The 25,346-nt window shown below is 47.8% G+C and overlaps 2 protein-coding genes across 6 annotated transcripts in view; one reads left to right on the top strand and one right to left on the bottom strand.

Annotated features, from left to right (window-relative positions):
• Rbak (RB associated KRAB zinc finger) overlaps positions 1-14,744 on the bottom strand; it is a 29,553-nt gene extending 14,809 nt beyond the window's left edge. Inside the window, exons 1-4 of one of the 3 annotated variants that reach the window (XM_042267806.2) lie at positions 14,647-14,744; positions 9,867-10,071; positions 8,805-9,174; positions 4,076-4,216 (exon numbers count right to left, since the gene is read on the bottom strand). The gene's annotated coding sequence lies outside the window, so the exon portion shown is untranslated. Of the gene's footprint in view, positions 1-1,099; positions 1,417-4,075; positions 4,217-8,804; positions 9,175-9,866; positions 10,072-14,646 lie in introns of those variants that run through there. The other 2 variants (XM_076560955.1, XM_042267810.2) reach the window with 2 other exon arrangements.
• Positions 1,383-25,038, top strand: LOC121825509 (speedy protein E4A-like). 3 transcript variants are annotated; one of them, XM_076560965.1, is made up of 8 exons: positions 1,383-1,766; positions 6,685-6,757; positions 16,636-16,854; positions 17,961-18,019; positions 18,559-18,644; positions 21,149-21,317; positions 21,498-21,599; positions 24,135-25,038. In XM_076560965.1, exons 2-7 carry the CDS (start codon positions 6,730-6,732, stop codon positions 21,555-21,557), a joined length of 621 nt encoding a protein of 206 aa, XP_076417080.1. In that variant the 5' UTR covers positions 1,383-1,766; positions 6,685-6,729; the 3' UTR covers positions 21,558-21,599; positions 24,135-25,038. The 3 variants fall into 3 exon arrangements, with proteins under 3 accessions (XP_076417080.1, XP_076417079.1, XP_076417077.1); XM_076560964.1 differs by having other exon boundaries at positions 1,383-2,239; XM_076560962.1 differs by having other exon boundaries at positions 1,383-2,331.
• Positions 25,039-25,346: the final 308 nt, after the last annotated feature.

The raw sequence follows: 25,346 nt of genomic DNA, 5'->3' as shown, positions 1-25,346 counted from the left end.
TCACTGAAATTCGGCACTAACTGGTCTACAGAGCGACACATCTCTTGCCTGGGAACCACCAAGTGAAATCACAGCCTACACACACTTTGAAGAGGTAACATGGGTGACGGGAAGGAACCACACACGTAACTCCCCAACAGGCACCGGTTGGATGGGCTACACTTTCTTTCTTTAAGGCAGAGTTTCTCTGTGTAGCCCTGGCTGTCCTGGAACTTGATCTGTAGACCAGGGTGGCCTAGAACTCAGAGCTCCGCCTACCTCTGCCTCCTGGGTGCTGGGATTAAAGGTGTGCACCACCACTGCCTGGCTACACTTTCAATGATGAACTCAACACTGCTTCTGGCATTAGATGTAAAGGTGCAAAAGGTTACTTATTTTGTTATTTCACATTCAAATTGGTGAAAATATGTCATGTGAATGAAGAATCTGAGCTTTATACATTTGGGATTAATGTTCCATGAGGTGACTGACATACACCTAATTCCAGCGGGAGGCTGAGACAGGAGGATCACCGAGTACCAGAACAACTTGGACAACACAGGGAGTCCACGTCTCAAAAATAAAAAACGTAAAAAAGAAAAATGGTCCAGATAGGCAGAGGTTGTACTAACAGTAATAAAGCGTGGTTTGTTTTCAAACTATCCAACTAAACTGATGGCGCAATTTTAAAAGGAATACGAGAGAAACTGGAAAACAACGGCACTCTTATCCACAAACCCCTGCAAGACCTTGGTTAAGTCACACACTGTCGCAGACTCAGTGTTCCTCCACGAACAGAGGCAAAATCAGTCTTCCTGCACTACACCGTTATGATGCCACAAGGTTGGTCAAAGTGCTACAAAGATAGGAACTAGCAGACACCGTGGGAACCTGGAACCGCCGACCCTTTCAGTGCCTGCACACCTCGTCCTCGGGCCGTCCATGCACCCCAAAGCGATGAGGCTGCTCTGCTGTCAGCCCGACCATCGCGACACTCCCGGGCTCCGCAAGCTGGAGACAGCGGGGAACCCAGGTTCACGTAGATCGGTAGGACCTGGGCGAGCGACCGGCCAGGCCCAGCCTCCCTCCCGCGGCCCCGATCTGCGCCCACGGGCCTCACCAATCAGACGGTCCCGCCGCCCCTGTCCTCCCAGCCCTCGGCCTCCGCGACGCGCTCCAGCTAGGCCTGCCCAGACCGCAGAGCTGCGCTTGCCGGCTGCAGACCGGGAAGCTCTGGCCTCGGCCCCACGGGCTCAGCGACTCCAACTTGGCGATCGCAAAGGCTGCGGGAGGGAAGTTAGCCTCCACCCGGGACCAGCAGGGAGCCAGGGCGGCGCAGAGGCGGGGAGCAGGTACGGGCACGCGCGTAGGCCGAGGCGCGCATGTGCAGCATCTTGCAGGAAGTCGGGGTTCCAAGGCTCTCCTTTCTCCCCAGGAGCTGCGCAGAAACTCTGTCTCCCAGAAGTCCTCGCGCCGCGGCATCTAGGGACCATCGCGCAAGAATGGACCTCCTCCCAGCAGCTTGAAGGCGGCACGCAGAGGCAATGGCCGCCCCCGGGCCTGTTCTCAACTTCGCGTTTGTCCTCACTCCCTTTGGGCCCGGAGAAACGGCCTGCGGTTTACCACCCAAATCCCATTTTAGGCCCGGGACTCTTGAAATAGAAGGAAGATTCTGGCAGACGGAAAGGAAACTGTGTGTCATTCTCAATTTACCATACTTCCTTGAAATACTAGGCACAAGAAATACCTAGCAATGCTTTACAAAGAAAGAAGAGAGAACACAAATGGTGGGTTTTCTAGATCACACGACTAATGCTCAGAAACTCTAAAAACAGAACCAGAAAGAACAAAACAGCCACCTGTAGTATGGCCTCTGAAAGATGATAACCTGGGGTCAGGCAACAATGACAAGTTTTCAAAAACGGCCCCATATGATGAAAAATCCATCAGTTTCTTGCCGAAATAATGCAACGGTGTTCTTGGTCTGATCCTTCATAAAGACGTTGGCATTAAATTAATAACAAAATCTGCCAACGGAAAGTTCTCTGTGCCGATGCAGAAAGTAAGAGTTCCCTCATAGAGGAAGCACCAAGCCACCCTGAAGTGCCAATCTTAGATAAACTATTGAGGAACCGGCAGAAGAAGGAAGCATTGCTGAGTAGCTCCACAGACACTGCAGGGTGCAAATGGTCTCAGGAGAAAGGGTGACCCCTCCTCCTTGGAAGGACTGCTCTTCAAGACTCGCTGCACCTTCTCCCAGGTCCGTCCGGATGTCACCTAGTAACTGAGGTGTCCATCTGAGCTGGTCCTTATCTCAGGAAGCAAAAGCTCCCACATCCCTGTGACAACCAGGTAGTTATATCACTGAATGAGGAGCCCAGACTAGACTCCCCAGGTGACAGGGAGATGGGAACACTCTCTTTACATTGCACAGAGGGGACTCGGGTCTTTCAGAAAAGGAATTCCTTGCTTGCAACGAGGACATTTCAAGCCTATATAATTTTGTAGTAAGATAAGATTTCGATGTGTACAGACAGAACAAGGGTCACCAGTCAACAGGCTGAGACCCTTCTCCTCTGCTCAGATAGGAATTGGGTAAGCAATGAGCAGCTCAACCAGTGCCAGCATCCCAGGCTCTTGTGTCCTCACGGTCTGCTGGCTGGACCAGCAGGCCGAGGGGCTTTTGGCTCCGAGTCCTGACCTAGAGGTCTATTGTTCCCGGCTTTAGAAACTAGGGACTTAATGTCCTGGCCTTTAACCCACTGGTGGCCCTGGCACTTGGCAGATGTTGTAATATATGAACTCCAGCAGCAGCAGCAGCAGGTAGCAATTGTACCTGCTAGTGCTAGTGATCCTGAGTAGACTCAGGTGTTGTGACCCCATACAACGGCCATGAGTGTTACAGCTATTGAGTCCAAGATAGATTCCTAGCTTGATTAAATTCCCCAGGTGACAGAGAGATAGAGGTGCTCTTTTCGTTGAGGTTTACATTGCAAAGAAGGGACTCTCGGGTCTTTCAGGGAAGGAAGTCCTTGCTTGAGATGAGGGCAGAAAGCTTAGATAATAACAAAAAAAAAACCAGATATGTATCAAAGAGACAATATGTATATATCTGCCGTGAATTTTCTCAAGGAAACGCTCTTTAAAATGGGAAGGGTGGAAAACACTTTACCATATGGCCACAAGCAAAATTTAATCTTTTATTTATACCTCATTGCTGGGAATAGAACCCAGGCCTTTCTGTATGTTAGGCAGGTGCCCTACCACTGAGCCACACCCCAGCCCCTCACTGGGGGATTCTAGGCAGGGGCTCTACCACTGAGCCACACCCCAGCCCCTCACTAACACCCACATAGTGGTTCACAACTCCATTCCTAAGGGATCTGGTGCCCTCTTCTGGCGTCTTTGAGCATTACATGCTCATGTTGTACAGACAACCATGAAGGCAAAATATCCATACACAAAATATGTTTTAAAATGAAAAAAAAGTAATGCATTATTGCAAGAGTACATGGACTATAAATCCACTTACACAAATATTTCATATCATTGCAAAATATTTTAAAGGAAAATTGTGAAGTAAAATAAAATACTAACAAACTCATTTGCTATAAAAGATAAGGCCAATATATATCAACCCCACTTAGGCTAACTTAAGCTAAAAAAAAATCCATGGGGATAGATGTAAAATTGAGCAGGTACATTCTGAGAGTGTGTGTGATGTTGGGCAAGTTCTATACTTACAAACAAGTTCCCTTGTTTAATATTAAAGATTCATAATTCTAGTTCCTGAGTAAATGTCAACCTCTCTGGTGTAACACCTGGCACCATCCCCTATTTGGGTGGGCCAGACATCAGACCCCACCCCAGAGCCTCCCGAGCAAACAGAACATCTCACAGCTCTCCCATCCCAGAAAATCAGTGCAGGCAGACATTCATGTTGCCTGCGGTGGGAAGGTAGGACATTGTTCAGAAACTGGAAAAAGGACCTGAATGGAATAAGTGAGCTGTGATCCAAGATGGAATCACAGGCCTGAGGGAAAAAAGTAGAAAGAAGCTGCATCTGGGAATGAAGAATTCCATTGTGTGCCCTTACCTTGGAGGGAGTGGAGGGAAGAGGCCACCTAGAAAGGATGCTTCATAGTGGCTGATGCAGTGGCTCATCAGGAGGTCCAGGCTTCAACTCCAGCTGTCAATTATCACTATATGACTGGGGAGTCTTCTGGCTTTCAGTTGCCTTAATTAAAGGAGGGACTCAGAGAGTAAATAGTTGTTTGATCTCACATAGCATCCCCTATTTGCAAGAACTGATGTTATGACCATAAAATGGGATTTACAAGGACCAACTCTATGGTCATGAAGCAGATAAAGAGGGTGCACTTTGGGCAGAGAGGCAATAATGGGAGAGATGTGTTCTGGATGTACATACCTGATGTGTATATGTAACGTACGCATCAACATTTCATCATTTTAAATGTTTTTCATTTGTTTATGAGTGAGTGTGCATGTGCTGTGATGCATGTGTGGTCAAGAAAACAACTTTGGAGAGTTGGTGCTCTTGCTCCGCTTGTTTCTGAGGCAGGTCTTGTGCTGTTCCTGTGCTGGGTACTCTGGGATATCTGAAGCTTCCTGAAGGCAGATTGTAGGCCCATGAGCTTCTGGCAGTCTCCTTGGCCCTCCTCCCATCCTGCTATTGGAGTGCTGGGATTCCAGATACGCTATCACATCTGCTGGTCTGTTTGTTCGTTCTGTTTTTGACCTCAGCTCTGGGGGTGTCACTCAAGTTATCCAGCTTTCACTGCAAGCACCTTTACCTCCTGAGCCATCTCCCCAGCTTTTCATCTCACCTTAAGGTTAATTGTGGATAAATCACATTTTGTTTATGCGCTCATCTGCCGACAGATGCTCAATGATCTGCCGATAGATGCTGGGAGGGTTTCCACTTTTTGCTATGGTGAACAAAGTTGCTATGAACATCCATGTTCAAGTTCCTGTGTGAGTACCTCTTGTCGATATTGACTGGGTAACATCCAGTAGGGCAATTGCTGCGTCATCTGGTAATCCTCTGCTTGACTTCTTAAGGAGCCACCAACACATTTTTCATATTGGCTGCACCATTTCACAATCCTGCCAGCAATATAGAGTGCTCACCACACTCTTGCCAACACTTGCTATTCTCCAACTTCTTTATTACCACCACCCTCATGGGTGTGAAGTGGTATCTCATGGTGATTTTCTTTGGCATCCTGCTTTTAAAGAGCATGTCCACTGGGAGCTGTTCAGTTCCCAGGACTCACATGGTGGCTCACAATCATCTATAACTGTAGTCCCATGGGATCGGAATGACCTCCTCTGGTGTGCAGACAAAACACCCAAACACCCATACACATAACACAAACAAAAATGTCCATTCCAAGACTGCCCATCAATTCATTACAGACTTTCCACCATTTTTATCTCTCTTTTCTCTCTCTCTCTCTCTCTCTCTCTCTCTCTCTCTCTCTCTCTCTCTCTCTCTCTCTCTCTCTCTCTGTGTGTGTGTGTGTGTACGAGTGTACGAGAGGTCAGATGTCTTCCTCAACTACTCTCCACCTTATTTTTTAATAAAGGGTCTCATTTAATTTGGCATTTGCTGTGATCCCCAGGGGTCTTCATGCCTCTACCTCCCCAGCACAGGGGATTACAGGCAAATGCTATATACCTGGCTTTTTCTTTCTGCAATGCGGCTGCTGAAGATTGAACTCAGGTCCTTATGTTTGTGCAACCAACACTTAACCAACAAAGAAACCTGTCCAGTACCCCCCATATGGTTTGTTTGTTTTTGAAACAGGTCTCACTCTGTAGCCCAGGCTGGCCTGGAACTTGCAGCAATCCTCCTGCCTCAGCCTCACAAGTGTTGAGATTGCATGTGTGTGTCATCATGGTCAGTTGGGCTTAGATGAGACATGCGGGGACTTGCTCCCACATTTACAGGCCTGTGTAGAATGACATCCTGTCAGTCCCTGACCCCTCCCCCACCAGCTCCCCCCATGCTCTACCTCTAGAACAATAACAATGCCCTGTTGTATGATCTTTTGTCTGTGTTCTGACAAATAAAGCTTGTCTGGAGATCAGAGGGCAGAGTTAGCCATCAGTTAACCATAGAGGCCGGGCAGTGGTGGCACACACCTTTAGTCCCAGCACTTGGGAGAAGGAAGCAGGAAGATCAGGAGTTCAAGGCCACCCTGGGCTACATGAGCTTGAACCAGTCTGAAAAAGAAACAGAGCCAGGCAGTAGTGGCTCATTGCCTTTAATCCCAGCGCATGGGAGGTGGAGACAGGATCTCACACTTCATTCAGTCTGAGGATTCATAGAGACAGGATCCCCCCCCTCCCCATTCAGTCTGAGAATGTGTAGAGATGGGATGTCACCCATTCAGTCTGAGGATTCATAAAGACAGCCTACACCCCCACACCCCATCCCACACCCCATCCCCCACCCCACACCCCACCCCATCCCACACCCCACCCTCCACCTCATCCCCCACCCCTGCCACCCACACTTGGTCTGAGGATTCGTGGAGGTAAGAAGCTTCTGGTGGCTGGCTGCTCTGCTTCTCTGATCTTTCAGCTTTCACCCTCAATATTTGACTCCAGGTTTTTATTTAATAAGACTAATCAGAATCACACATCAATGCCATGTACTGAATTGTTATTCTGTTGCAGGTAACCACATGGATGGCCGGGTCCTGGGGCTTGCCTCTGTGAGCCATGCCATCTGAATCCACTTTCTTCAGTCGTAAGTACTGGGCCTTCTCACTTGTGAGTGCACAGCTTCCCCACTCCTCTTGGTCCCTCAGTCCATCCACTGTGGGGGCCCATCCTACACGCAACTGGAACTTCGCCACGTGGCTTCCAGGAGGTGGCTGCTCCTGTATTCTCCCAATGGAGGAAAAATGATAACCAGGGGCTAAGAAGATGGCCCAGTGAGTAAAGTGCTTGTCATACAAGCATGTGGATCTGAGTTCAAATCCCCAGACCCATGTTAAAAAAAATAAAGAGCTGGGCAGTGTTCTGACAAAGTTTGCCTGGAGATCAGAGGGCAGAGTTAGCCACTAGTTAGCCATAGAGAGTAGGCAGTGGTGGCACACACCTTTAATCCCAGCACTCAGGAGGCAGAGGCAGGTGGATTTCTGTGAGTTTGAGGCCAGTCTGGTCTATGTGGTGAGTTCCAGGACAGCCAGGGCTACACAGAGAAACCCTGTCCCAAACAAAACAAAGCAAAGCAAGGAAGAGTGGCTTGGGCCTGTAGTCTGAGCTGGGGAGGTGGAGACAGTAGATTCTCCTATACTTGTGGCTGGTGAGTCTAGATGAGTCATCAGGCTCCAGGTTCAGCAGAAACTGTCTCAGAAACACAAGGTGGAGGGCTGGCGAGATGGTGAGGAGATGGGTAAAGGCACCTGTTGCCAAACCTGACCATTTGAGATTGAGTCCTGTGACCCATGTGGTGGTGTAAGAGTGATGACTCCAGCAGGCTGTCCTCTGACTTCTGCACCTGCCCAAGCCCACCCCAAATAAAATAAATTTTAAATGTTTAATAAGGTGGAGAGCAATTGAGTAAGACCAATGTCTACCCCTACATGCACATGTATATGTATCCACATATATGCATGTACTAAACATAAATTTAAAAGAATTTATTTTATTTTATATGTATGTGTGTTTTGCCTGCATGTATGACTGCACACCATATGTGTACAGTACCCTTGGAGACCAGAAGAAGGCTTCAGATCCTCCTGGTACTAGAGTTAGAGATGGTTGCGAGCCACCATGCAGGTGCTGGTAATTATACCTGGGTCCTCTGGAAGAGCAATAAGTGCTCTTAACCACTAAGCCATCTCTCCATCCCCATAAGCTTAAGGGACAAAGAGATGAAACATGACCGTGCCTCCAGTGGCAACCCTGTATATGGATGTCTTGAAGATCAAGGTCAAGATAGGCGTGGTGTTGCCTCAATCTCCAACCCTGGCTTTTACTTTCCTGTACACTGAATGCTCTCAGTGGAGGGTTATGTGCCCAGTGCACATTCTCTGACTATAGCCTCCAGTTCTGAGACCCCCACTCAGTGCCTTCCACTTCAGGGCACTACTGGTTTCTCTAAGCTGATCCTGGTCCCTCTTGTTCAGTGAATTGTGAAGTCTGCATCTGGACAGTAAACTAGGACCTCTCAGGCTCGTGTGTGTGTGTGTGTGTGTGTGTGTGTGTGTGTGTGTGTGTGTGTGTAATTTCCTAAAAGTGTTATTTCCTATATTTATGGAAATTAAATTTTTTAATGTGTGTGTGGTGTACATGCACATGCATGCATGCTTGTATGTGGGTGAGTGTGTGTATAAGTGCACATACATGTATGAGTGAATGTGTGTGAAGACCAGAGGTTGACATTGGCTGTCTTCCTCAATTACGCTCCACTTTTTCAGAGTCCCCTGAACCCAGAGCTCACCCGCTAGCCCGGCCAGCCAGATTGGCTATGGGATTCCCCAGTCTCCACTTCTGAGTAGTGAGATTACAGAAAGGTTGCCACACCCGTTGACTTTTTGTGGGAGGTATTGGAGGCGTCAACTCCAGTCATCACGCTTGTGTGGCAACAGCCCCTACTTCCTGTATTTACCCCATTTGGTAAATGTGACCATCTGGGATAGAAAATCTGGACCCTGAGACCCCACCATGGGTAGAAGCACAGAAGGCCAGCTGCTCAGTCCCTGTCCCACTCTGCTCCAAGGGTCTTACTGGGTATTGAGGGTCACAGACTGATATGCTTCCCAAAGTAGTCGGAAACAACCACTCACCTGGGCGGGTCCACATCAGTTTTTAGCAAGTCCGGAGCTCACAGTCGTCTGGAGCAGTGGAGTCAGCAACTGAAGCTTCGAGGTGACTGCCAGCCAAGTGGAAATCTGTTGAGACAAACTTAAACTAGGAACAGAAGTTAAAATTTATGAACTTATTTGGAACCCTTTGGCCCATACCCTTCGTAATTGAAAAAAACAGGAGTCCCAAGACCAAGAGAGAGGAAAAAAACCATCCTTAGGAATCTGCACTTATCTGGGGTCCTTCTGAACTCTGTGAAGTGAATCCAAGTTTTATGACTCTTTTAACCCTCTGAGGCCTATACCAATCTGTACTGAAATCCATATTGTAGACAAAGCAGGTAATGGGTATCTGTAAAACAGCAGAAGTGGATTCATACCTTTGAGTCCCAACAAGAATTACAGATTTGGGTTAAACACTTGTGCATTTTCCTTCTGTCCAGAGAGCCAGGTATAAATTGGACAGAGATTTTTGACCTGATGAGAAGCATTTTTAGGTTTACATTTAGATATATTTAGATGACAAATCTAAAATGCTGAACTTGTGACTGAACAGTAAGTAGTCATTGCTCTACCAGTTTATCAGGACTTTTAAATGTTAAGCTCTGAATCATTATATCATAGAACAGGAAAGCAATCTGAAACATTTTTTATCTTAAATTATTTTTTGAGATCCTTAAAGCTCAGAAGCTTTTTTATCCTCAGACCTTTCTTAGACTGATATCTGAAACTTTATGACTTATTTAAATTTTTATATCTTAGAACATTTTTTTAAAAATGAATTGACAAGAGTTTGTTGTGTGATCTGCCATGCTGACAAAGTTATAGCTAGCCTAGCCGTCAGTACTATCAGAGATCTGAGAAGGATAAATTATATCTGAGTGCAGACCAAGCAGCTTCCAATTCTATAAATGACAGGGACTAGTCCATACCCAGGTCTCCATAGCATTGGAAGCACCAGTCAGAACAGCATCAATCTTCTTCTGCCATCAGGCCCATAAGGCAGAGTATTTTTCCTGTGGAATAGGGACACAGAAGACTGACCTTGATTTGTCCAGGCAAAAGGGTGCAATCAATTTCAGTGTCCTGCTGCTTGTCCACAGTCTAGGCTGGGTCCTGGTGGCAGGCGTTGCATTGGGGCATCTTGCCCTGTGGTCAGTGTTGACATAATCCAGGCAGAGATGTTGTGGTGCTTAGTACGTAATCTTCTTTGGAGACCTTGGGTCATTGTTAGGATCTGGAAGTCTGACTGATATAATAAGTTTTTAGATCAACATTTAAATGTCATACTGTAGTGGGTAGCCATTCCAGCTTGGTTCTGGAAGTTCCAACCCCCATTGAGACTCTGGCAACTGTCACGCCTACGAGGCGGGGCGAGGGGAGGCGCCTGGGGACCCGAGAGCTGGATGGGCCAGCGCTCTCGCTGGGTGCTCGCTCGGTGCTGGGACGCTGACCGGTGGAGATTGACTGTGCAGAGCTCCGGAGAACACCGCTGGACTGCGTTACACCTTCCCCAGACCCTGCGACCTACCCATTACTTAATTTGTGAGTTACGCCATTAAATAAATATCCTTTTAGTTACGTGGAGTGGCCAAAATAATTTCTCCAATATCTGGCGCCCAACGTGGGGCACGAATGGTTCCCTGACCGGGAATCAAACCCGGGCCGCGGCGGTGAGAGCGCCGAATCCTTTGGCCACTCCACCATGCACAAAACTCAAGTCCAAGTGGATCAAAGACCTCAACATAAATCCAGTTACACTAAACTTAATAGAAAAGAAAGTAGGAAGCACCGGGTGGTGGTGGCGCACGCCTTTAATCCCAGCACTTGGGAGGCAGAGCCAGGCGGATCTCTGTGAGTTCAAGGCCAGCCTGGGCTACCAAGTGAGTCCCAGGAAAGGCACAAAGCTACACAGAGAAACCCTGTCTCAAAAAACCAAAAAAAAAAAGTAGAAAGCACTCTTGAATGCATTGGCACCGAAGACCATTTCCTAAATAAAACACCAACAGCACAGACCCTGAGCACAACAATTAATAAATGGGACCTCCTCTCAAAATTGAGAAGCTTTTGCAGGGCAAAAGACACAGTCAACAAGACAAAAAGACAGCCAACAGAATGGGAAAAGATCTTCACCAACCCCACATCTGACAGAGGATTGATCTCCACAGTATATAAAGAACTCAAGAAACTAGACATCAAAATACTGAACAGTCCAATTAAAAAATGGGCTAAAGAGCTAAACAGAGAATTAACAAAACAAGAATCACAAATGTCTGAAAGAAATGCTCAACATCCTTAATCATCAGAGAAATGCAAATCAAAACGACTCTGAGATACCACCTTACACCTGTCAGAATGGCTACGATCAAAAACACCAATGACAGTCAATGTTGGAGAGGATGCAAAGCAAAGGGAACACTCCTCCACTGTTGGTGGGAATGTAAACTTGTACAACCACTGTGGAAATCAGTATGGCGGTTTCTCAGAAAATTAGGACTCGAACTATCTCAAGACCCAGCCATCCCACTCTTGGGCATATACCCAAGGAATGCTGATTCATACCATAAAGATACATGCTCAGCTATGTTCATAGCAGCACTATTTTTAATAGCCAGAACCTGGAAACCACCTAGATGCCCATCAACGGAAGAATGGATGAAAAAAAATGTGGTACATATACACAATGGAGTACTACTCAGCAGAGAAAAACAATGAAAGCATGAAATTTGCAGGCAAATGGATGGAACTAGAAAAAAATCATCCTGAGTGAGGTAACCCAAACCCAGAAAGACAGTCATGGTATGTACTCACTCATAAGTGGATTCTAGATATAAAATAAAGAACAATCAGACCACAACCCATAGAACCATGGAGGCTATATATATAGCATGGAGGTCCCTAGGATGACTGTGGCTTATAATAAATTTCGGATTTACTCAATTATTGAAAAAAATAGCCAAATGAATGGAAACACATGAACTATGAACCAAAGGCTGAGGGGCCCCCAGCTGGATCAGGCCCTCTGAATAGGTGAGACAGTTGATTGGCTTGATCAGTTTGGGAGGCAACTGGGTAGTGGGACCAAGTCCTGTGCTCATTGCATGAGTTGGCTGTTTGAAACCTGGAACTTATGCAGGGACACTTGGCTCAGTCTGGGAGGAAGGGACTGGACCTGCCTGGACTGAGTCTACCAGGTTGATCGCAGTCCTCGGGAGAGGATTTGCCCTGGAGGAGGTGGGAATGGGGGGTGGACTGGAGGTAAGGGGAGGGTGTGGGAGGGGGGAGAATAGGGGAACCCGTGGCTGATATGTAGAACTGAATGGTATTGTAAAATAAAATAAAATAAAATAAATTTAAAAAAGGAAAAAAAAAGATGACTACCATTCATATGGCTGCCCATGAGGTCACCACGTGGTTGCTGTTTAAAGAATGTTTTTTAAACAATAATTACTTGCATACATATATACACTTGGATCCAAGTTACATACATATACATACCATTAAAGCTAGCTTACATTTACACATATAGTTAAATCCAAGTCACATACCTGTCCATACATACATAAGCAGTTTGCAGAATCATTAGCCATTTTTAAAATGAAAACCAACCAGAATTAACTTTTAAACTCAGTATTTGCAGATATAAGAAACCATAACAAACATAGTTTATATCATATCCTCTCTGACTTTCTACAACCTTTTATGTACCCCAAGTCCTTTAATCCCTCAGACATTTATTCCAGATAAATTCTGCTTTTTTAAAACATAGAAACCCTTACAATTTACCTCAGTAGTCTAGAATATATTGTAAAGCTACAATATTTTAAACAAGAACAGAAATACATGCATATACCATAACAAGAATAACTCTTAAATTTTCATCAGCACTGTACCACAGACAAGAAACTGTTGGTTAGCCTTATAACATAGTCTCAGTAATTTAGCAACCATAGGCAGTGACGTTTTATTCTTGGAACCAAACCTTGATCAGGTTTTAGCCCCAGGGCAGGTCTTGGGAGCCCCACCCAACAGCCTGGGAGAGGAAGAGGACATGGAAGGCGTGCACCATGGGGACAAAAGATCACTGTTAACCTCAGATTTTCAAGTGCAGACTGGAAGGGACTCCCTGCCCTAGCTGGGCCCACAGACCTGTAGGCCACTCCTCAGCTGTGATCCTGGAGAGACAGTTAGTTCTCCACATTTTGAGCTCCTCTGGGGCCCCTGCCGGCTGCTGCCAGCTCTGCCCCACGGCTCTCTGCACAGGAGCCCAGCTCGTGTTGGACCCCAAAATCTAGGGTCTCAAGTGGGCACCCCAAGAACCCAGACTCCAGTCCAGTTGATGCAACAGCACAGGGTTTTTTTTATTGAAGCGACTGTACAGACGGGCAAACTCTGCTCCTAAGAGCAAGAGTCGCATCTTACTGTATGTAGCCCCATGGGGGCTTTTAAAGGAAAAACCCACAAAAGCCTTAAGATTACAATTCCCATACAATTTCGTTTCACAAGATCATGGTCTGATCACAGAGTGTGTACAGTCACGTCCACATGTACATTCTTTCTGAAACCTCAAGGGGGGTATCAGGACGGGAGTGGAGTTTACACAAAGGTCACAGTGGTCCTTCCTGGAACACTTGCAACTATCCCAGTCACAGTTGAGCACATCTCTTTTTACATTGTTACATTACATCAGAAATCTTTTTACATTGTTACACTGTTACAGGTTGAATAATGGCTGAGTCAGGTGGCCCTTAGAACTAGTTTTCTTTTTAGTTCCTTATTTCCTGGGGCTTGGGGGTGTAAGCCTGAAGGGTTAGGGTCTTTCACCTGAACCTGCTGGCCATGTCAAGGCCCCACAGTGCTCATGGCCCACCCCAGTGTCCAGCCATGCCTAGTCCCCACACAGCCTCTGAGTCTGGGCCCTGCGGTGCTCACAGCCCTCCTAGCCTACTCAGCGGCACCCTGGGCTGTGCAGCCACTGCCTACCAGACTCGTTGCTGCTAGTTCCTGCCAGCTGCCCGAACTCTGGTCAGAGAGCAGGAAAGCAACCAAAGGGACCTCTGTCTCTTTTGCTGGCCATCCAGCCCACAACATACCATCCAGTCATAATGCATACACAAGCTCAGGCATAAAACACACATATATGGGGCCACATTTTTTACACACTTACGCATTCATATAGGTAGGACATTCCAACAGAAAGGCAAACAAAACTTTTTTACAACATAAGACAGACAACAAACAGCTCTCCTGGCGCCTGCAGACAAAACCCCCTTGTGTCACGGTCTGCAGTGTGTTAGCAAACAAATGATGAGCAGAAATATAACAAATTACATTGACGAACAAGACAGACGAAAAGGAAGAACAAGGGTCCTTTACAGAATTCCGCTGACAGATGGTCAGGCAGACGGGAGTCCGGAGAGGGAGCCTCAATTATGCCAAAGATCTATAGATGGGACGGGGACAAGTCTACAGAGTCTCCTGATCCCCAGATACAGACAAGACCCTCGCAGGTCCCTGGCAAAGTGACCTCAAACTCGAGACCTTTGCCCAGACGAGGAGAGGGGATGTCTCCCAACTTCTCCGGGTTCGCTTTTACAGTGCGTCCACCAAAGCAGAACCTCTCAGATACAGACAGCTGCTGGCAGCAATCAGAAAGGAGAAACAGAAACAACAAACAAGAAAGACAGACAGACTCACCCGATCGGCCAGTGTAAACCTTCGGGGTTTGGGGGTCTCTGAGGTCCCCCAAAAATCTCAGATGGCCCCCAAATGTTGTGCCCTGGGCGGGAGACCCCCAAAGAGACCACCAGAGATACCAACTCACCGAAATGCAAATGCGAGGTTTATTGAAGCAGTTCAAGCTGCAGGGCTGGGACCTTGGTTGAGCAGCCACACACAGCGGAGGCTAGAGGTGCCCGCCCTCTGCAAGCTCAGTGTTTAAAGGCAAAGACCACAAGGTTGCATCATTTAGGGGTACTAGTATGGGTACAATTCTGATTGGCTCTAGTTTTAGGGGCTTTTCAGAATTTCTGTGTTATATTACTTTGTAGTTCTTTGTGTTGTTACAGGGTTTTTTTGGTTTTGGTTTTGGTTTTTTTCAAGACAGGGTTTCTCTGTGTAGCTTTGCGCCTTTCCTGGAACTCACTCTGTAGCCCAGGCTGGCCTTAAACTCACAGAGATCCACCTGCCTCTGTCTCCCAAGTGCTGGGATTAAAGGCGTGTGCATCACCGCCCGGCCTTACTTTGTAGTTTTAACCAGTTGTTTGTCAAACTTTATAGACTACCTCTGGCATTGGGGCATTCTGTGGTTAATCAATTGTTACCAGATAGCCCTTCAACATCCTGACTTTGTACTTTGACTATCTTTGGCATTGGGGCATTCCATGGTTAATCAGTTGCTCCCAGATGGCTCTTCAAACATCCTGACTTTGTCCTGGGACCTAAGTCAACAGCTCTGAGAATTTTGAAACTCAGGCCTGTTTCAAGCTGGGGTGAGGGGTTTGCTTGAAATGGGGGTGCTTTGGTTCTTCACTCCTGTCCCCTCTACACACACACACACACACACACACACACACACACACACACTCACACACACTCACACACTGCCTGGGTTATAGGTACTGGAGAGTCTGTGTCTGCCTTGTGTGGTTACTGAGATTTGAACTCAGGTCCTTATGGTTGCACACCAAACACTCTTAACAACTGAGGCACCTCTCCAGCCTTCATCCCTTACCCAGCACACAAAGGGGAAAGTAGGAACCAGACACGGAAGATGGTTTTGTTCGTGGAATGAGTCTATGTCAGTGGCAGGAGACATGTCAACCCTAGTTTGTGAGAGAAAGTGGACACATTACCCATAAATCACACAAGCTTTCTTTGAAGCTGGTTTTCAGGTTGAAAGCGGATGACATCACAGGCTCCTGACCTCCTGATGTGAAGGGTCACACTCGACAGGGCTACGCAGATGACAGCAGTGTCTTCTCAGAGCTCTACTCTTGAGATCTCCTCAGACTAGGGAAGGGACATCATGTGTCGATTCAGAGAGAGTCAGGGAGGAGGGTGGGACAGATCAGAGTCTGGGATTTGGGATTTGTGGACAGGAGGAAACAGGTTGGGAGAATCGTGACCACTGGCCAACTGTCATTGTGTTCTGAGGAACAGAGTCCTCAGCCTGGCATCACCAGGTCCTTAACTGGGGTGGTGGTGGATGGGGAGATCTCAGGACCATCAGGTGAGGGACTGTGTGAGAAGAAGTGTGAGAGGGTGACAGCAAGGAGGAAGGACACGGAAGGAAGGAGGGAGTGGGGGAAGGAAGGAAGGAAGGAAGGAAGGGAGGGAGGGAGGGAGGGAGGGAGGGAGGGAGGAAGGAAGGAAGGAAGGAAGGAAGGAAGGAAGGAAGGAAGGAAGGAAAAAGGGAGGAGGGAAGGAAGGAAGGAGAGAAGGGAGGAGGGAGGAAGGAGGGCCCAGGAAACAGAGAGAACAGGTCAGACACAGATGTCACATGGACAGAAAATCTACAGAACAAGGAAGGGTTTAGGCACCAAGACTCAGAGACAGGACAGAGAAGAGGGGACACAGGAAGAGACTTCCTTTTCATGGGGACAATTCATGTCTAATGAGGAAGAGTCTTGAGGAACAGGGAGAGGGGATGGGGACAAGATGAGGAGCAGGTGGCTATCAGCACAGAGGGAAAGGCACAAATGTTTGGGGACAGGCAGAAGCTGAAGAGGTTTGGGGTGTTTGGGGTGCCAGGAGGCAGGGCTGAGGTCAGCAAAGCCTGGGCTTCACATGGGGCTGTGGTTTCTTCACTTAGAACCAAGGGTGGAGGCCATCCCCCAGCCTCCATCCGCCAGTCCAAAGAGGAAGAGGGACTTGTCATCGGATTCTGAGGATGACCTGGCAGAGCTTTGGGACCCTGAACCCGAGCCAGTGTGGTCAGTAGAGATACTGTGTGGACTCAGGATGAAGCTAAAGAAGCAGCGTGTGTCTACAGTGAGGCCTGAACACCATGAGGTCTTCGCCAGGCTGCTGGGTAGGTGATACCTGCATGGCTCCCTCCTTAGGCAAAAGAGGGAACATCTGGTCAACCTCCTTCCTCATGGGAAAGCTGCTCTCACAGCCAGGGCTCTGTCAGCCTGGGAGACTCAAGCTCAGTTGATTCTTAGGGACCCATAAGTGGCAGGGGCTTAGGCTAGAGTTGACATAGATCCACATGGAAATGGGAGAGGTTGGAGTTCACCACCCCAACTGTAACTTAGCTCTGACTTTGCTGAGCTGGGGTGTCTTCGTCCATACAAGGGTGACACATCCATGTTCATAACCTTATGTGACATCAAATGGGAACATCAGCTGTTGGGACGTCTTGGTCCTTGGCTGTGGATGTAGCTCAGTGGTTGTTTGTTGTTGCACTTTGGGGGGCCTGCCACCCAACTCCCAAATAAAACCCACATGGAGGCTTATTCTTAATTATAAATGCACGGCCTTAGCTTGGCTTATTTCTAGCCAGCTTTTCTTAACTTAAATTATGCTATCTACTTTTTGCTTCTGGGCTTTTCCTTTTCTATTCCTACATACCTTTCTTTATTTCTTACTCTGTGGCTTGCTGTGTAGCTGGGTGTCTGACCCTGGGTCCTCCTCCTTCTCTGGCTACTTCTAACTTCATCCCAGATTTCCCTTTCTATATATTCTCTCTGCCTGCCAGCCCTGCTTATCCTTTATTCTGCCTTGCTATTGGCCATTCAGTTCTTTATTAGACCATCAGGTATTTTAGATAAGCAAAGTATCACAATTTCACGGAGTTAAATAAATGCAACATAAACAAAAGTAACAACCTTAAAATAATATTCCCCAACAGTGGTGGAGTCTTGTCCAGCATATGCAAGACCTTGGATTGACTCCAGAATGACATATACATAGAAGGCATCTAAGCGTGTGTACAGGCCACTGTATTCTAAGCCTCTCTCAGCGCCTCCACCCAGGAGGTTCAGGTGGTTCTCTGCCACATGTGCCTGTTCCATCCTTTGCTCCTGTGTCTAATCCTGGGTTCCTACCTAGACCCTCCCCCAGGGAGGTGGTTCTCATGGCCCTCTCTCCCAAGCTGTTCCAGTTCACACTATGACACTTGTGCTTCATTCACAGAGGATCCTGTGGTGAAAAAATTCCTGGCCTGGGACAAGATGCTGAGAGTGTCTGATAAGGTGTGCTGAGCTGGGCTCCAGATCTTCTCCTGCCTGGGGAGGGACCTCCCTGACCCACAGTCCTCTGTCCCTCCACAGTTGTCTCTGAAGCCACACGGTCCTGACCCTTGATATCCTGCCAGTGTCTCCCCTCAGGGCCCGGCAGTGTCTCACAGAGTGGACAGGAGGCCCATGCCTCACTGGGGTCCTCGGGATCTGAGCCCACAGTTGCCATCTTACCCTGGGAATTGCCTCTTCTCCTCTCACAGTTCTCTGGGACCCTTTGTTCCCGACGGGCAAAGACCTCCCTGTCCCTGTTGTCCTAAGCTCTCCCTCAGGACTGCCCCAGGGCCAGCCATGCTGGAGCAACGAGGGCCTGCTCCCTCTGGCCTGGCCCACCTGGAAGTCCCTTTCACCTCCCTGTCCCACTCCAGCAGGCCCCCAAAACTCTGGGCTCCTCTCTGAGCCTCATGTCACCCACCTCAGCCTCCCCTTCCCTGCCCCTGCCTTCTCCCCCTCCAGGGTGTGACCTCTCCTCCCCTGTCTCCTCTCTCCATCAGTACCTCCTGTCTATGGTCATAGCTTATTTCAGCCGTGCAGGGCTCTTCTCCTGGCAGTTTAGGCCAATCCACTTCTTCCTGGCTCTGTGAGTATTTTGCCTCCTCCTGTTGGTCTCTGTCCCCTGCCCTGGATGTTGGGTCATGAGAAGTGAGCCTCTGACCTTTCATCTCTCACATACCTAGTTTTGTAGCTTTATGAGGGAAAACAAGCTAATGTCCATTTAAAACACTGAGCAAGGCACTGGAGAGTTGGTTCAGTTGGTAAAGCCCTCGAGGTACATTCTTATGGATGTGAGTTCAGATCCCCAGGGCCCACATGAAAAGCCAGGGGTAGTAACATGTGGCTGTTACCCTAATGCTGGGGGAAGAGACATCAGGATCCCTGGGACCCGCTCACCAGCCAGCCTAGACTCACTGGCAAGACTTGTGTTCCAGGGAGAGGCCTATATAAAAACACAAGGTAGATGGTTCCCGAGGATCAATGCCTGATGTTCACTTCTGGCCTCCACACAGGCACACATGCACAAACATGCACCTACACACCCACATGTATACATGCTGCACACACTCGCACACACACACACACACACACACACACACACACACTGAAACACTGAACTGGGAGCTGGAGAGAGGGCCCAGCAGTTAAGAGTGCTGCCTGCTTCTCCGGAGGACTTGGACTTGATTCCCAGCATTCACGCGGGGCCTCACAGCCATCTGTAACTGTGGTTCCAAGGGTTCTGAAACCCTCTTCTCACCTTCTTGGACACCAAGCATGCACATGTGCACAGACATACATTCAGGGAAAACACCCATGCATGGATAAAGTAATAAAATGAAAGAACTCAGCAAATCAAGAGCAAACAGTGAAAGATCTGGGATTTGGGGCTTAAAGGGGGCAGGTGATCTTTAATGGTTGCTGCTCCGTTTCTCCTCCTCATCCTCATCCTCCTCTTCCTTTTCTATCTGTTTTGATTTGGTTTTTGAGACAGTGTTTCTCTGTGTAGCCCTGGAGAGGCAGGGCAGATGGAGGAAGAGATATGTGCCCACCAGCAGAGAGTCTGAAAACTCACTTGGAGAACTGAGAAATCTGGGCACTTGAAAGCTAGGGATTTAAGACAGACTCTCAGAGGGTGGCTTGCTAGTGTCTGTATAAGTGGTAAGAGAGGGCATGAAACTATGTGGCTACATTCTAACACAGATCCCTCCTGAGAGGAGAGGAAGGTGGGGTTGAAGTGATCCCCAAGCACTGGGCTGCAGCGCTTCCTTTACTGTCTCCCCTGTACTGAACACACCACACACCATCCCATCTTCCTCCTGGATTCCATGACAGGTGTCCATCTCAGGCTTCCTGATGCTGCACTAGTCCTGGGTAAAATGCTCCCTGCTGGTTTACCTTGTCCACCTGTCCTCAGTCTAGTGGGTCTGTTTTGTATGGAAAACACAAGCAACTCCCTCCCAGGCTTCCAGAGAACTGCACCAGGAATCATCCTCCACCCTGAGACTGGCGTGCCCAGTGTGAACTCTGCCCTCTGTCCAGGTGCTCTCCAACCTGACTCCCTCATCACCCTGATGCTCCCTCCATCCCTGGCTGGCTCCTTCCCAATGCCCTGTCCTCCGTTTGATCTTGTGTTTTCTATGGGAGTATCTCACAGTTGTGTGCCTGGAGACAGTTAGCCCCCCTAAAGTCTGTTCAGACTCTGAAACCAATCAGCATGATGAGGAGCCTCCTGCAGCTCAGGAGACTGAGGTGGTATGATCTCTTGAGCTCAGGCATTCAGGGACAACGTGGGCAATATATCAGGACAATTCAAATCAAATGAAAAATTGGCAATGCCTCCCCTCGGCTGCCTTCCTTGATCTTCCGGCTTTTGCCTCCAGCAGTATTGCGATGGACTCCTACCGTGGTAGGCTATTTGGGATTACAGTCTCTGGTGTTGCCCCTTCCTTTCCCAAGTTCTATTACAGCGCATCCATTGAAGGCAGGTCTTTGTCAAATACCCTCCATTCTTGGGACACCTTAATTCTTTATGTTGGGAGTGGTTAGGTTATACTACTCAGTCAAAGAAGTTATCAGTATTACATTTTGCCTTAACTATCACTTTCATTTGTTCACTCATTCATTCATTCGTCCATTCATTCATTCATTTGTTCACTGATTCATCCAACAAACCCTGCAAAGTGCATTGTCTATACCATGAGGTAGTGGAAAGAGAGAACTCAGAAAAGTTGATTGTATCAGCCACAGAAAGGAGGGGAAGAGAAGGGAAGGAAACCAGGGTCAGACAAAACCCTTAGGTGCTGAGCCTGAGCTGACACCAGTGTGTGCACACAACACAAGCCTAGGGGAGAGGGAATGGATTGAAAGGGAATCCAGAGGTCATCTCATGTCATGAACAGCAAGGACAGCATTGGGCTCCGTAGATGCTTGTCTTCTTCAGCTCCATGTGACAGATGCTTTCAGATCACTTCTGTCCACAGTGGACTGTGGGCAGGACTGATGCCATCCAGTGACAAGATGCCCCCCAAGCCTCCCTTCAAATGGTCCTCTCTGATGAAGAACCATATAACGCCCTGATTTCTTCCCCAGGTACCTGGCCAATGACATGGAGGAGGACAACCAGGCCCCTAAACAAGACATTTTTTACTTCCTCTATGGGAAGAGCTATGCCCAGCGCCCCATGTTCCACAAACTGCGGTTCCAGCTCATTCGGTCCATGGACTGGAAGATCTGGGTGTCCCGGGAGGAGTGTGAAGAGGTGGGTGGGTGTGGGGCACATGGGGTACAGAAGGGCAGACAGAGAGAGGGATGCAGTTGAACATGAGAAGTGGGGTTGGGGAACGGAAGAGCTGAAGGTGGATCTGAGGACATGGAGTCTTCCAGGAGAGCCAGCATCTGGAACTTCTCATGGAACTGTTTTGTTGTCATTTTTTTCCAGATCCAAGCTTACAACCCAGAGCTGTGGGTGTGGGCACGCGATCGCACCAACCTTACTTAGAACCCTAGAGCCATGGAGGCCTAAGACCATTGCCTGAGTTAGGTATGTCCTTGGTGTCTTTTAAAGTGTGTCTGTGGTCTGGTTAGGAAAGGTACAGAACACACACATGACACACTGGCATCCCACACTTAACCTCCATACTGTGAGAAATCCCAGCCACACACACAGCCAGACCCTCCTCATCACTGCATACACAGCAATGACAACCAGGAGGCGCAACCTTGGGGAGACAGGCTATGCACCTGGAGGCCAGCCAGCTGACCTTAGAAGTGACCTTTCTGTCACAAGGACTTGAATTGAGTAGAAAGCCTTCTACTTTAAGCAACTAGGTCCAGATGTGTTTGAGGAAATATGAATTTCTGTTCCCCCTTCACATTCGGCAGCTCTACAATTCCACACCTCCATAATTTACATCTGCTTTTCCTGTTTTCTGAGTGTGATATATGTGGTGTGTGTGTGTATGTATGTATGTATGTATGTGTGTATGTATGTGTGTGTGGTGCACATCTGTGGGGGTGGGCAGCAGTTAATGCAGAGTGTCTTCCTTGATGTCTGTCCACTTTATCTGTTGTGGTATAGTGTGTTGGTGAACCCAGAGCTCGTCAATGGCAGCTAGTCTGGTTAGCCCATGTTCTCCAGAGATCTTTGTGCCTGTTATGTATCAGGATTGCAGGTGTCTGCAGGCCTGCCTAGCTTGTATGTGGGTTCTGGGGAGCCAAACTCCAGTCTCCATACTTGTTCAGCAAGGTTATCCACTGAGCCATCGCCCCAGCCACAATTACACTTTTGCACTCAAGTTTGTGCTCTAGTTTTCAGGATCACCTTCGTTAGTTACTTTGGGGACACTCTGGTCGAACTTCATGGAAAGAACTGAAGAGAAGGTTTAATTTGTGCCATGGTTTCAGACCACCATAGTGGGTGACGCATGGCCAAGTGGCCCTGTCTATGTCAGGATGTTCATCCGAGAGTTGACAGGATACAGCAAGAGACTGGAACCTTGAGTGTATTTAACCTTCATAGGCTCAGGAGTAGACAGATAGGTGAGTCAGTCAAGTGCTTGCCTTGCAAGTATGAGGACCTGATGCCCAGAACCATGTCAAAACAGCCCAGCACTGTGGCACGAGCTTGTAAACCCCACACTAGGGCAGGCTGGACAGGGAGGGGGAGTCAGGCAGATCCCTGGGCCTGGCGGGATACCCAACCAAATGAATTGATGAGAGCTAGGACAGTAAGAGACAGTCTCCAAAAATCAGTTGGGGGCTGGAGAGATGGCTCAGCAGTTAAGAGCACTGGCTGCTTTTCCAGAGGACCCAGGTTTGATTCCCAGCACCTGCGTGGTGGCTCAAAACCATTCATAACTCCAGTTCCAGAGGATCCGACGCCCTTTTATGGTCTCTAAGAGCACTGCATGCACATGGTGCAAAGACATACATGCAGGCAAAACACCCATGTGCATAAAATTAAAAATGAGTAAATATTTTAAAAAAACAAAGTGAATGGCACCTGAGGACCTGAGGACCTCCCCCCTCTCTCATACACACACACACACACACACACACACACACACACACACACACACACACACAGTAACTCAGTGGCCAGCAGGATAGCTCAGCAGGGAAAGGCACTTGCTGCCATGTAAATTTAATCCCCGGGACCCACATGGCAGAAGAAAAGAACCAACTGCCGCAAATTGTCCTCTGACCGCCACAGTCCCACTGTGGTACACATCTGCCCCCACAAATAAATGGCAATTAAAATTTAAAACAAGTGACCAAAGAGGAGCAAAGTGTGAATCGGTCCAGAGCCATATCCTGAGAAGCTAGTCCACACCACAGGCAGTCTCCTCTGGTCCTTGCTGTCAAGCAGGGTGTGCTGGGCCCACATGGGGCGGCTTAGGTGATTCTGGAGGTCTAAGTCAACTAGTCTGAAAATCACACTTGAAAATGATGCTTCAGGTTTAGGGGTTAAGAATCAAGGGTCAGCCAGGCCTGGTTGTGAAAGCCTTAACTTCAGCACCCGGGATGCAGAGGCCCACTAACTGTTCAAGGCCCCTCTGATCGCAGTAGTGTGTTCCAGGACTGACACAGGCATGTCTTCTCAAACAACAACGGGGGGGGGGGGGGGGGTCAGAGACAGCTCATCTGGAAAGAGCACTTGCTGTTCTGGCAGAGGACCCAATGGCTCACAACGGGTTGTAACCCGAGCTCCAGGAATCTGATGCCCTCTTCTGGCCTCCCCTGGCATTGCACCCACATGGGCAACTCCTCCTACCCCCACCACCACTACCACAGACACACACAGGTACACACTGTAAAAAAAAAAAAAAATCTCCCAAACAATGACAACTAACAAGGGTCATGAGCTCCGTGATAGAGCACTTCCCCACCACAGAGGAGCCCCGGGGTCTGACCCTGAGCACCACAGAACAACAGACAAAACAAAGAAGGGTTCGACATAAGTTCCCATCTGTCAAATGTTCTAACCTCTAGTTAGGATTGACTTTGGACATAACTCTTGTTCTTGCTTGAAGAATTGCATGTATGAAGTCTGACATGGCCTCACTCTTCCCACCAGATCCCTGTGCCTGAGGGAGACACTCTATGCCAACATTAAGGACTGCTGGGGGAAAGAAGAGAGGACGGCCTTGCACAGGAGACTAGAAGAACCCAGATTCTTCTAGAAGGAGTGGAATGGAATCACCACACTGTGCTCCTGGGGTTGGGAACACATGTAGGGGCTCTGGAGGGGAAATGAGAAATCAGGATTCCTCCAGGGCCCATTCTACTCAGCGGCACCATCTAGATGTTATGCCTAATGTCCTCAGTCCCATCTCCCCGAGGTAGCAGCTGAAGACCCAATGGTTTCCTATAATTTGTCTCCACAGTCTCAGGCCATTGAAGGAGGCACTCAGGGCTCAGATGAGGAGGGACCTACCTTCAAAATATAGTATTTGAGCCATATATTTGGAATAGAAAGCTTTAATATATTTCATATTTTTATTGGAGTCTATAAATGTTTATCATAGAATTATTTATTTCGAATAGTTTTGAGATATTGTGGATTGAAAGTATGCAGTTATTGCAGTTTTGTGATGGATGTTAAAACTTTTCTATGTGTAAATATTCTCTAAGAGAAGATTCGGGGTTTTTAATCTATTTGTTTTGTTTTGAGACAGAGCCTCACTAGGTAGCCCTGCCTAGCCTTGAATTTCCTTCATGGACCAGACTGACCTCAAACTCAGAGAGACCCACCTGCTTCTGCCTCCTGAGTGCTGGGATTAAAAGTGTGTGCCACCATGCCTTGTGGGTTTTTAGATTCTACTTATAGATACTTGTTTCATGTAAATATAAATTCTTGTTTGAAATTTACTCTATATTACTGAGTTGTGAACAAATAATACTTATTTAACTTCCTTTGATCTAAAGATGATATGTATTTTGAAGGAGCACATTTTTAAATAAATATTCTTTTGTCAATAGCCTAGACTCTCATCTTTCTATACAGTCTGAGTTTATTTATTCATGTTTTATTTTTTCTTTATGTGTATGGCTGTTTTGCCTACATGGATGCACATGCATCACATGCATGCAGTGCCCACATAGTCCAAGAGAGGACATTAGATGCCCTGGAACCAAAGTTACAGACAGTTGTGAGCCACCAGGTGGATGATGGGAATTGAACCCACGTCCCATGGAAGAGCAGTCAGTGTTGTTTTTTGTTTTTTTTTTTTTTTTTAGTTTTTTCAAAACAGGGTTTCTCTGTGTAGTTTTGGTGCCTGTCCTGGAT

Source organism: Peromyscus maniculatus, chromosome 23 (assembly GCF_049852395.1).
Source record: "Peromyscus maniculatus bairdii isolate BWxNUB_F1_BW_parent chromosome 23, HU_Pman_BW_mat_3.1, whole genome shotgun sequence".
NCBI lineage: Eukaryota > Metazoa > Chordata > Mammalia > Rodentia > Cricetidae > Peromyscus > Peromyscus maniculatus.
The sequence above is the reverse complement of the archived record's forward strand: the minus strand, read 5'-3'. Positions and strand labels throughout refer to the sequence as shown.